Source organism: Phacochoerus africanus, chromosome 15, assembly GCF_016906955.1.
Source record: "Phacochoerus africanus isolate WHEZ1 chromosome 15, ROS_Pafr_v1, whole genome shotgun sequence".
Lineage (NCBI taxonomy): Eukaryota > Metazoa > Chordata > Mammalia > Artiodactyla > Suidae > Phacochoerus > Phacochoerus africanus.
In genome coordinates this window covers 127,695,420-127,708,633 of record NC_062558.1, presented here as the reverse complement: position 1 = coordinate 127,708,633, position 13,214 = coordinate 127,695,420, and the positions used below count along the sequence as shown (strand labels likewise).

General features: G+C 45.1%; 1 protein-coding gene across 1 annotated transcript in view; it reads right to left on the bottom strand.

Annotated features, from left to right (window-relative positions):
* Window positions 1-444: 444 nt before the first annotated feature.
* Window positions 445-13,214, bottom strand: part of SLC18A2 (solute carrier family 18 member A2) — a 38,258-nt gene continuing 25,488 nt past the window's right edge. The window contains exons 11-16 of the mRNA XM_047762716.1: window positions 11,781-11,859; window positions 11,543-11,594; window positions 10,387-10,450; window positions 8,270-8,389; window positions 7,984-8,117; window positions 445-1,683 (exon numbers count right to left, since the gene is read on the bottom strand). Coding sequence (XP_047618672.1) covers window positions 1,579-1,683; window positions 7,984-8,117; window positions 8,270-8,389; window positions 10,387-10,450; window positions 11,543-11,594; window positions 11,781-11,859 — 554 coding nt within the window. The 3' untranslated portion in view covers window positions 445-1,578. The remainder of the gene's footprint in view (window positions 1,684-7,983; window positions 8,118-8,269; window positions 8,390-10,386; window positions 10,451-11,542; window positions 11,595-11,780; window positions 11,860-13,214) is intronic.

Below are 13,214 nucleotides of genomic sequence, written 5' to 3'. Positions count from 1 at the left end.
GTTACAGAACTACAGAATGAATATTATTTGAGATATTCCACAGTATCTCCAATCATATACAGAACTCGATGTAAAGTGACAACGTTCACGAACACGGTATTTGCTGTTACATCAAAAAGGCACATCAACATCATCATGCTTAGAAAAACTACATCACGCAGCACTAGATGATACAGTGATAGGTAGACATTTTTGATGTTTGGGGGTTTTCTTGGCTATGAAAGGGGGTATGTCCTGACCACCCTATTATTTTTACCTGTTTCCCAACACAATTCAAGACATAATTTCATTCCTTCTTCGTCTTCATTTAAAATTTGTTTTCACATTGGTGTGAACTTTCAGAAATCTAAAAAATAATAGTTCCAGACAACTCAAAATTAACAGATCCCTAGAAAACACTTGGATGACTTCCAGGTCAAAGATAATTATAGTCTGATCTTTTTCCACATCACAGAAGCTATTAGCCTTTTAAATTTCTTTTCTAAATAAATGTTGATAGGTCTCATCATGCTTAAACTACCTTGACAGTATAAGGTACATCTCTGCTGTTTGCTTTCAGCTGATAAGACAAGTATATATTTGAAAGGGAAAGCTTCCAGTTGTGCATAACCACACATCTAGGTGCTTTTCTCTGCTTACAGAACACTTACTGTTTTGCCCTTACTGGCTTTAATGTTTGCTGCCAACCACATGACATAAACATGTAATTTACAACCATCTGTTTCCAGGTAGGTAATTACTTAGCAAACTAGTGCCAGCTGAGATTCATGGGTAGCTCTGAGATGGCTGACAAGTTCTTGTCCACTGCATTTGCGATAATGAACTTCTAACTCATGAATAGATTGATAGTACAGTGGACCCCAGAACAACATGGTTTGAACTGCACAGGTCCACTTAACATGCGGAGTTTTTTCAATACATACAGACTGCAGTGCTACACGGCCCCAGGTTGGTTGAATCCACAGATGTGGAACTGTGGATGCGGAGGGCCGGCTGGAAAGTTGGACACAGGTTTTTGACTGCATAGGGTGTCAGCATCCCCAAACCCTTGTTGTTCAAGGTCAGCTGTAATTACAAGTTAAATAACTCAACATTCAGTGTCATTACGTAATATATGCTGTCTTACTTGATTCTGTTTTTCAGACTTCTAGGTTTTCATTGTTGGAAGTGTCTCAGAAATAATGTGTGCTTTTAGTTTTAAACACTCATTAACCAATATTCAGAAAAAATATAACACTTTTTTGCCCAAGTGTTCATGAATGTAAGTTAAAAAATTATATTTGATTTGGATTCAAATATTTATAGATTTACACTATATTTCATCAAAATATATTGTATAATATTTAATAAAATCAAATACATAAAATAAAGTTTTCAACACTATTTATACAAACCCCTAGAAAAGCTGCTTTTTCTTTATAAGGCTGTTGGCAATCGATCATAACCATGGAAAAAGAAAGAACCTTTGGTTGTTTCACTTTCACCAGGGATGAGTGGTATGACTAAGACAGTTCTGCATGAGTCAGTTCACTGGAAACACTGTTTTATACAACTAGATACTTGGATGACTGGAGGGTCTCAATCACTTTCAGATTCTTCATCGTCACCTATTGGATACGACTGAATATTATTCTGAGTATACATTTTTGTTTTAATGGGGCAATTGTGATCCATGAGGATAGCCTAAAAGAGAGCAAAGTACAGATACATTAACTTATTGTTTCACAGAAAAGGTGGTTTGTTTCTAAGGATTAGTAGTTTGAAAACCACATTAGTACCCCCACTATTAACCAACCAGTCATTTGGTGCAACCACCAGATCCCTGGCCTAGAAGACCTGGAGTTCTAAACTCAGAATTCTAATAGGAAACAACAGAAGCAGTCTCTGCAGAATTTTCCTTATACCTTTAAGGGCCATAAAGTCGATTTAGGAGAAACTAAGCCATGAAGAAGGGGGAATGCAGGTTAGGTTTAGGAAGAATTATACTCAGAGTCTTGGAATTAGGGTGGGGGGACCCTGGAGGTCACCAATCCACTCTTATTAAGGATGTGCTCTCTCCTTAATGGGGCAAGCTCTGACTTCATGTTTCTACTCATGGATCGAGTTCCGATTCCAGCTGTCTTCACAGACCGCCCTTAGAATATTTTGGGACCACAGCAGACTAGACGTCACCAAACCCTGATCTTTTCAAAATGGCATTTCCACAATACCTCTCTCCAAATCCTGACTGGCTTCTCTTGCTCAGGTATATTTTAAAAAATACTCTCATGAACATAAAAATTTTGTGCTCTCCCTTAATGTTGAAAAAAAAATTTTTAATGACCCTCAATTGATAAACATCCTCAACTGAGAAGCACTATAATCATCACTCCTCCCAAAAGTGTACAGCCCAAGCATGTCATCTGGATTATACAGCAGGTATTAAGTCGTGCTAGGACCGTGCTGAGCATTTTCGATGCGTCACCTCAACTTCACAATAACCCTCTGTGGTAGCTTGATAACCCTCTGTGTGGTCACCAAGGTTAAAGAACTTGACAAGGGACATGCAGCTAAAGGGCAGATGCACACCCAGGCAGCCTAGGCCAAAGCCTGCTCTCGCCACACTCCCCGGGATAACCAGGGCTGCAGACACGGCCACAGGACGTCGGGGCAACTGAAATGAACTCTCATCGGGCATGACTGAGTTTCCCTCCACGTAAACTATTCCCCCTGTGCCTTTTTGTGCAGTTTGAAAATCTAAATGGCAACATTTATCCGGATTAAAATTTATCTTCTGCTGACCTACTGCAACCTCTCTGGGCGTCTGTTAGCTGCTCCTCCCAGCTCTCATCCCACAGATTTGATAAGCTTTTCTGTCTTCGCTAAGTGCTTAACCCACTTATCATTTCCAAAAAAAAAAAAAAATTCTAAAATGATAACGCCTGTGTGGCATGTTAAGATAAGGACTTCCGTGAACCTTTAAGTTAGGCTGCAAATCAAATGGTCAGTGCAAATTTAGCTTTTTTTTTTTTTTTAACTATGCTTCTTGTCAAGTGAATTGACACATGGGCTTAATAAAGGGCTCCATTTTTCTAAAAAGAAGTGACTGAAGCAGTAGACCCAGGACACCAGGACCTTTCTCCCCGTGTGGATGTGTGCTTGCAACACAAAAGGTTTAACCACCAAAAAGCTCAAGGTCTTGCCTCCCTGGATTAGTGATCCTCAAAGAAACATGCCCAAGAATTACTCAAGGGGACTGGTTAAAATGAAATTCCAGGTAACTATCCTCACGTGACACTGATGTGAACATGCCACAAGAAACGCCACCCTACTGATGTGGCCTCTTCTAGGGCTATAGCAGGATTACATGGGACAACAGCGAGCAGCTACCAGGTATGCGCGTTGGTGCCCTTAAGGTCCTCTACCAGCAAGCTAGTGACCTCGCCACACACAAATAACAGCATCCACAGGTCTGCCGGCCGAACACTCACAGGGGTTAAGTGCTCAGGGAAAGCACCATGGAAGAGATGGGGGTGCACCTGAAGCTTGAATGATGGAAAGGATGTGAACAGGGAGGGAGCTGGGAATGACCACAACAGAGGTTATTCACCAAAATTAAAATGCTGCATTAAGTAAAGCAGCCTGTGCCCCCACCTCTGACCTGGTGATAAGGCTCAGGGGGATGTTCACTGGAAAGCCCCACCAGGGCCAGACTGCAGGGCCCTGCATGCCAGGCAGGGGGCCTTGACCCTAGGCCCAAAGGCAGCGAGGCAGCCTCAGAAAGGAGGGCCATCATTCTACTTTATCCACACCTGCCTTCTAGCCCTTGGTTTGTTCATCATTATACCGACAGTACGTACATACAGACTTAAGGGCCTCTCAAACCCAGCACGGAGCACATAATATGGATTTAATTTAAAAACCGCATTCATGGAGTTCCCATTGTGGCTCAATAGGTTAAGTACCAACATAGTGTTGGTGAAGATATGGGTTCAATCCCTGGCCTCGCTCAGTGGGTTAAGGATCCGGCGTTGCCACAAGCTGCAGGTCGCAAATGCAGCTTGGATCCGGTGTGGCTGTGGCGCAGGCCAGCAGCTACAGCTCCGATCTGACCTCTAGCCCAGGAACCTCTATATGCCGCAGCTACAGCCCTTAAAAAAGGAAGAAAAAAACGGCAGTTGTTGCAAGGGAAGTTCAGTCAGACTGATTATTTGGCATCACACAGGCTTAAATGGTCAGAGTTTATCAATTAACCAAACTGCATCTTATTGACACTACCTGTATCAGATAAAGAAGCTTGCTTTCTTAAAATAGTTTGTAGCTTTTAAAGCCTAGCTTACTGGCTTCAGAACCTCTTCCGAAAGATACACGGTACACACAAGAAATCCTTTCATAGTTTTACTTTTTCACAAAATCATACATGATTAAGAAGGATGACATTTAATAGTCCAAAAGTGCCACGAAAGGAGTGGCATTGGCAGGACCAAGTAGGTAAGTCGAGTGCCTGAGGGACGCGGGCCCAGTGGCCCGGGTGCAGCCTAGTGATCAGAGCAGTGCTCTGTGTATGCTGTGGGGAGAAAGGCGTGTTTGACTCTCGACTGAAGGACAAGGGAAAAGGAGAGGGTTGCTGTGCGCATTCAGAGCAAAGCTCAGTTCCTAAGAGTTAAACCCCATCCTGCCAAATTCCCCGTCTCATCTCAGACACATCAGAGTCAAGATCTCCAAAGCGGTAAAAACATGAGGGACCAAGTGACGTGGAAGAATAAGACAAATACGAAAGTGAGACAGTGAAATAGTAAAAGTATTAAAATGTAAGAGTTCCAGGCTTCGGGACTTTGAAAGATACCAGGCCTATACGCTAAAAAAGATTCATTTGCCACCTATCTTTTAAAAAAAAAAAGTGATGGTTTTGCATCAGAGTCATCCAGTAAAGCAAGATGCAGTCCTCAAACCACATACTTTCCTTTCTGGGCAACAATTAGAAACTTCAAGATTAAGAGGTAAGAAATGTGCTTCATCTTTAAATATAACGCAACCTAAAAAAATAAAACTCCATTCCAGAACACAGCTTTCCTCACGGGGACGGAGAGCTAGAGGCCACAAGCAATTGTCTTATAACTGGAACAGTTTCCTCAAATGACAGAGCTGGTGTTCCTTCTACCTGCAAAGAGACTGGAGTTAACAGGCTTTTTTCTCCGCCTGTATTGATAACACTGATTTTTTTTTTTTTTAATCAGAAATCCAGTACACCAAATGGAAGAAAAACGCAAGTGCCCACACACTGGTTCACGATCCATAAACTAGCATGCCGTATTTCCATTTCTAACTTTCGGCCGCACACCACTTTCTCAGAAGGCTTCCTAATGAAAGGATGATTTGCTAAGGTTCGTGTGCCTTATTGTGGGCCTCACACGCGCTGCATTTGCTACCTGCAGATCCTGAACGCCAGGAATTGTCGGTATTGGATTTTCTCAAGTGGTGAGTAATCGATGGCTCCCCCCACGCACCTGCCCTGGAGCCCTCGTTAGGCGCCCCGGCTTCCGCCCGCCTCCTCCCGCCCGGCCTGCCCTGCCCGGCGGGTGGGCGGCAGCTGCTGGCTGCTCCCTTCGCACGTCACTGTTATGCCAGTCAAACAGCATCGGACGTGATGCCTTCGATTCCGGGCATCAATTAAGGGCAGGGAGACGCACGTTCTCTGCAGTTTTTCATGATTCACCTCGCCGGGCACTTCAGGGTTTTGACATGTGATGGTGAGAGCGGCTTTTGTCTCAAAGGCGCCAAAGCCTGGGCCTCACGTGGGACAAGGCGCCGGGCCGCCTTCAGCCGTCGCACGGCGGCCCCCGCTCGTCCCCTGACCCCCTTCTACTTCCCCCCCACGCCTCAGAGAAGCCCTCGTGCCTCGGCCGACACGCAGATGACGTGCAGCCGCTGACATTCGCCGTTCGGCCGGGGCGGCCCGCAGGGCGGCCGTGGGTCTGAGGCGAGGAAGGAGGCGCTTGTCTCGCGGAGGGAAGGCGGGGAGGACACGGGGCTGCGGGGCGGAAACCAAGTCAGAGGCGGGTTCGAGCAGGAGAGGAGCGGGGAGCAGGGAGCCGCCTCCGGGCTCTTCGGGGAGGAAGAGGGGCGCTCTGCTGGGAGGCCCTCCTTCAATCCTCACATCCACCCTGGCCCCCGCGGGCCAGGCAGCTCGGCTGCAGGGCACCTGCTGGCCCCTCACCATCTCCCGAGGGTCTCAACGGTCCCCGGGTGGCAGCGGCATCTGCAGCTGACTTTCTTTTTCCCTCTTTTTTGGGGGGGCGGGGGGGGTGATCTTCATTCAGCCTTAGTCACATGGACACGGCGGCGGCAGAACAAGAGTTGTTTTCTGCTGTTGCACAGAGAATTCTCTGACCCAGATGCGGACAATGAACTGTGCTGGGGTCGGACAAACCGAGCTGGTCGGGGAACCCAGCGGGCCAGGCCGGAAACGAGGACGCGCCCAGAGAGATACACGGTGAAGTGCTAGGGTTGTTCAGAGCCGCCGAGGCTCAGGGACGCCGGAGCGGGGAGAGGGCTGGCTCCCGTCACAACCCTTCCCGCAGCAGCTTCCCCTCCATTCCTTTGACTCGAACAGGTCACGGGTAATTTGAAATTATCTAGTTAAATCCGATATGGTAAAGGGTACAAGGCCAGTGCTCAGTGCTAGATACAGTCTTTAAATATATTGAATGAATAAATAAATGCAAAAGATGCCTGAAACAAAGACTGCAGTAACCTAACTTCAGGGTCTGTCTGTCTCTGTCTCTAAATACACCTTTTGGGGGAAACCGTAAAAGGGCAGTTCAAGAAATGCCAAAACATTAAGACCCATTTCAGAGCCAGCATCAGCAAGACCTTCCCATGTGCTCCCCAGAAAACATCACAAGTGAGCCTCACCCATTCCTAAACACAAAAATACCACTTCCCTGGCCTTGTTTCTCTCTCTCTTTTTTTTTTTTTTGCCATTTCTTGGGCTGCTCCCACGGCATATGGAGGTTCCCAGGCTAGGGGTCCAATCGGAGCTGTAGCCACTGTCCTACACCACAGCCACAGCCACACAGGATCCGAGCTGTGTCTGCAACCTACACCACAGCTCACAGCAACCCCCGATCCTTAACCCACTGAGCAAGGCCAGGGATCAAACCCGCAACCTCATGGTTCCTAGTCGGATTCGTTAACCACTGAGCCACGACAGGAACTCCTCATTCATTCTTAATCTGAGGCTCTCAACTAGACATCTTTCAACCAGATGAATGTCTATCACCATTGGATGGCTAAAAAACATATCCTAAGCAGCAGCAGCACCACCAGGCAAGAACGCTTATCAGAAAGGTTAAAATGACTAATGCATTTCAAAATTCAGATTTAGAATTGAAAACTTTGAATTTGTTCAAAGAAGAACACTTTACACGCAATACTATACCTTGCCTACAGCTATGATTCCGATTGTGAAATTACAAATTTAAAGGTCATACATGCTCGCAAGTGCCCAAAGGTACATAAACAATATTTTTTCATAAAGGTCTGTAACCTACATCAATACCATCTCCAGAATCTTATGCAATAGTACTAAGACATTACACTGAAAGCTGTAAAGGTAAAGAGAAAAGCAAATAGGACCAAAAATGGTTGTCTTAGGAGTAAGCACAGGAGGCAAAAAAAAAAAAGTCATGTTTAAGATTTTCAAGAACCTTAGAAAATTTAATTGAACTATCCCATGTTTACATTTGGTTGACAAAACATCTATACTATTAATCTATGTACAACAATAACTTCATTCAAATATATAAACATAATGCTTGGTACAGTGAAAGTAGCAGCTGTCCTATGTGATATGAACTAAAAGAAGACTCTTACCATTCACGTTTGGGGAGTTCTGCTCAAAAGGAGCAGAAATATATTTTAGAACTAAGCTGTAAGGCACAATCTGGAAGACCACACTAAAACGATGAAGAAATACTTCAGTGCATCATATAATTTTCTTACCATTTTTTCTTCCTTGGCAGGTGGACTTCGAAGAAAAAAGCAGAGAGGAGCAAAAAGAATATCAATTATTCCAATAATTGTCATGAGCCATGGAAATCCAATTGCCTTTGCGATAGCCCCACCAGCGGAAGGACCTTTCAGGAAACAGAAAATTAGATAAAGCTCTCCCTAAACGTCTTATAGGCAGAAAGATGCAAAGGTTTAAATAATTTTCAGTAGGCATTATCAATCATGCACTGAGAAAAAAAAAAAAAGGTTGTTTTGAAGAGCCAATGAATGTCCTTACCTATAGCATATCCCATACAAAAGGCCACATCCGCAATGGCATACACGCTCCCATAGACAGACACGTGCCGCAGGTCGACCAGGTAGCCCATGATGGGCATCATTGACGAGTCCACCATGCCTGCAGACAGTCAGGGAACACAATCTATAGAAAACTGGCAGACACCAACGACGGGCTGAATGTCCTCAGGGACTGAGGGATTGGTCTCAACTCACAATCCTGCCAAGGTTCTTCCCCTTTCATCACTGCTACCTGCAAGTCTTGAGGCAAACTTCCTACAGCTCACCTTTCACTGAGAATAAACTGAAGACGCTGGAGGCTGGGACTGGAACCCAGACCGCCACGTGCCTGTTCTCTGCCTTTCCTCACCTTGTCCTCCACTGTGTCTCACCTGCTATTCTTCAGATCCAGAGGGATGCGGGTGACTGGCTGTGTGGACCCCAAGTCTGCTCCCTGTGGGTGTTTTCCTGATTCACTATTTCTGGTCCACTCATCCCTTGCCCTCGAAGAGTGGGCACACACCTCCATGCCTCACCCAGCCCCACCCACACCTTGGCCCCACACTTAGACTATGAGAGGTAAAGCTGGAAAGTATTAGGGAGACTCTGGAGGAACCAGAACAGGAAGAAGTCTGAGAGGCCATCCTGCCCTCTTCAGGAAAGTAAAACTGCAAGAGGTTTGCTCATTTAGTTGGCTAAAAACCACCACCACCAAGACCTATATTAGGGTCTCTGATCTCCTGAAGAGTCAGGGACAGGAAGCATTAAGAAAGAACACATGCGGACTTTCCATCCTGGCTCAGCAGTAATGCATCCAACTAGTATCCAAGAGGACACCGGTTTGATCCCTGGCCTCACTCAGTGGGTTAAGGATCTGGCATTGCCATGAGCTGTGGTGTAGGTCACAGACACAGCTCGGATCTGGCATTGCTCTTGCTGTGGCGTAGGCTGGCAGCTATAGCTCTGATTTGACCCCTGGCCTGGGAACTTCCATTATGCCATGAGTGTGGCCCTTAAAAAAGAAAAAGAAAAAAAGAGAACACATGTATTCAGATTGGGTCCAAATCCCTGGCTGGATGACACCACCGTGCCTTATCTCTCTGAACAGCAGTCTCCACGGCGATAAAACGGAGATGATAAGGACTGGCTAAATGAGGTGACGGCTGTGCACACACCCAGCTGGGCATTCAAGTGTTAGCTCCCTCGCCCACACACCCACCAGAGGCAGGAGGATAAGGGAAATTTCTTTCATTCAACCAGTATTTGCTGATCACCAGAAAATGCACAAGGTGCTGGGATGCAGGGACAGACAAAACAAAGAGTTGGAAAATGAATTACGGTTGTGAATGATGCCATGAAGGTGCTGTGAGAGTGTGTGTGTGTGTGTGTGCATACATATATACACACACATATGTATGCACACACACACACACAGACACACTAGGAAAACCTAACATGGTCCGAGGGCTCAGCAAAGGCTCCATCCCTGCTTTGGTGCCAAAGACTCAATTCCCTCTTTTACCATGTCACAGATTTAGCTCTACTCTTCATCATGATCAACTTGGGTCTTCTAAATGAGAAATAAGCATTCACTATTGATCCAAAATATCAACAAGATTTTTCCTACCATGACTCACTCTTCCTCACATTACTGTTAAGACTCATCCCCTTCATCTGTGAAAATGCCCACATTTCACCAATACATTAGTTACCTTTCTCTGTACCAAACCTTCTAAAAAATACATATGACGTTGTCATCCCCCGGCCCCACATAGAAGGTCTTTGCAAAGATATGAGCTCAAACAAATGTGCTCTGAGTAAGCAATTCTCCTGTTTGCCCAAGCTCAGCAGTAGAACAGCAGTCGGCTTCTGTAAATATCAGGCTTTTACATTTCTGGTTTTCAGGAAATAGACGACCAGTACGTGGAAGCAGATACCCTTCTCTGGATGATCTACAAGTTGCACTTGAGCTAAGCTGCCCAGAGCCTCACGTCAAGCTTCTAGAAATTTTAGATTGAGTAACTAGAGTCTGCCCGAGTAAAAGGAACTTTTTCTTAGTAATGGGGAAAAAAAAAAAAAAAGAGTTTTAAATTTAAGTTCAAGGTGCGTGTGACTTACCAATTGCAAAGCCAACTCCGAAGTTGGGAGCTATGAGTCCATAAATGTTCTTTGCAAAAGGAATCTGTAAGAGGAAATCAAAGTTATGCCACAATAGCATATGATAACCAACTCCAAAGATATGTGTTCTCTAGCCTGTTATGCACATTCCTTTCTGGAGGAAATAGAAGGTGGAAGCCGGATGGGGTCTCGGCAGAAGGGGACCCTCCAAATCTTTAACAGAGTTGAAATGGATTTTGTGACCGCTACAAAAAGCTAGTTCACTGCTGTATGTGACAGGTCAGCCCAGTCCATACTCCATATTTTTGAAAAGGACCAGAAGGTCTCCTTTGTGGTAGATATTGGCCTTTGATAGAATATCTTTTATTCTAGAAAAAAATCTTGTTATTATTTCTGGCTAGTTGCCCTAGAATATATAAGACATTTGTATTGTTTAAGATCTTGGCTGGGGGGGGAATGAAATGAAAACGATATAATAAAACATTCTAAATAATTTCTAATGGACAGAAAATGAAAATAAACCCTTTGGAGAGTTCTGTCCAAAATTTTTAAGAAGATAAAAAATGATGGAGTTCCCGTCGTGGCGCAGTGGTTAATGAATCCGACTAGGAACCGTGAGGTTGAGGGTTCGGTCCCTGCCCTTGCTCAGTGGGTTAACGATCGGGTGTTGCTGTGAGCTGTGGTGTAGGTTGCAGACGCGGCTCGGATCCCATGTTGCTGTGGCTCTGATGTAGGCCGGTGGCTACAGCTCCGATTCAACCCCTAGCCTGGGAACCTCCATATGCCACGGGAGCGGCCCAAGAAATAGCAACAACAACAACAACAACAATAACAACAACAAAAGACAAAAGACAAAAAAAAAATGAGAGAGTTCCCTTTGTGGCTCAGCGGTAACGAACCCGACTGGTATCCATGAGGATGTGGGCAGCAGTAACAGCTCCAATTCGACCCCGAGCCTGGGAACTTCCATGTGCTGCAGGTGGGGCCCTAAAAGGACAAAAGAAAAAAAAGATAGAAAATGAGAAGAGAATGGAAGATGGAATAAAACTATGAACAAACTTCAAACAGCTATAAAACATTTCTTGGTGATTCTTGCCCAAAGCAAAAGTGTCATTCACAGATTATTCCCATTTGCAAAATGCCATCTTTTACTCACACATAAAATGCTGATTCCAACAATTATCATTCCTAGAAGAGCACAAAGCCACCTGTCAAAAAAACAAAAAAGCACTATCAATAAATGACTTCCCCTCCCTTCCAAGTTTTCAATGGAAATCAAAGAGCAATTACTTGTACTAGCTGAGCAAGGCAGAAACACTTGGAAATCCTTTTTTTTTTTTTTTTAAAGAACTACATTATTATAGCAGAATGAGTGGTGTTTCATTTCAGCTTACCTCCCCATTTTGTGCGCGAGGATCCCAAAAATATTGGTTCCAATGAGATAAGAGATACTAGCTGGCAAGAAAGCAACGCCTGTGAATTTATGAAAAGGACACCGTATCAGTACTGCTATCAGTCAAATGTGAGAAAAGCTAATAAACGGGAGCCACCACAGTGGTGATTAGAGGCGATGAAATGAAGCCCGGAGGCCCTGCTCCCAAGCAGCTAATATCCGGCCGCTGATGGAGCCTGCCCGGACCCTGCCTGGCTCATCAGTCCGCACGAAGCTGCTGAGGCACCCCAGAAATGAGATTCCTTCCTCTATCATCGGCTTCATCTCGCCTCCACCTCTGCCCAGTGGCGAGCTTTACCCGGGGACCAAGAGCCAGGAGCCACCAGCTGCTACCCACACAGGTGGCGAGCAGTGGTGGCATCTGCTTCTGTCACCCCCTTTGCTATTCGTACAATAGAAATAAGACACAGGAGTGGACAAAACTGGCAAACATTATGAGAGGCACAAAGGAAAAAGTTAAAATTATCCCACACCCCATCACTCAGATAATCACCACAGTTGTTTTCCTTTAAGTGTATACGCACATAAATAAATGTGTATGCAAAAGATTTTGGTGGCGTTTTTCCAAAAAAAAAAAAAAATGGGGTTATACTTCTGGTTCTACCTCCTGCTTTTTTCAATTAGCTTTATGAACATCTTTCCATGCCAAAAAAAAAGTCGATATGGTCACATTTGTAGCCAAGTCCTATGAGCAAGGGTGAATGCTCTCCCAGGAGAGGGGACCTCACGAGCCCCAAGATGAGCCTGGTTTCCAGCTGCCGGTGGCAGTGTGGCCTTGAACGGACCCTCTTCAAACAGAAAAGCCTACTCAAGCCAACCCGGGCCTGGTGGCCAGGGTATCTGTCCGCATCAGCTCCATCGGGTCCCCATCCATTATGAGGACAACAGGACAATCTCTTTTCAAAAGATGCCATTCCCCATGGGAAATTCTGGCTTTTCTAGAAAAGTTGGACTTCTAGATTCTTTTTTGTTGTTGTTGTTGTTGTTGTTGCTATTTCTTGGGCCCTCCCGAGGCATATGGAGGTTCCCAGGCTAGGGATCGAATCGGAGCTGTAGCCACTGGCCTACGCCAGAGCCACAGCAACGCGGGATCCGAGCCGCGTCTGCAACCTACACCACAGCTCATGGCAATGCCGGATCGTTAACCCACTGAGCAAGGCCAGGGACTGAACCCTCAACCTCACGGTTCCTAGTCGGATTCGTTAACCACTGCGCCACGACAGGAACTCCTGGACTTCTCGATTCTCATGTGAAATCTCCTGATTTTTAAATGCTGACAATTAGTTTTTTAAAAACATAAACTTCATTGCATAGCAGAAATGATCACATTTTAAATCAACTATATTTCAATAAAACTTAAAAAATGAAAGAAAAA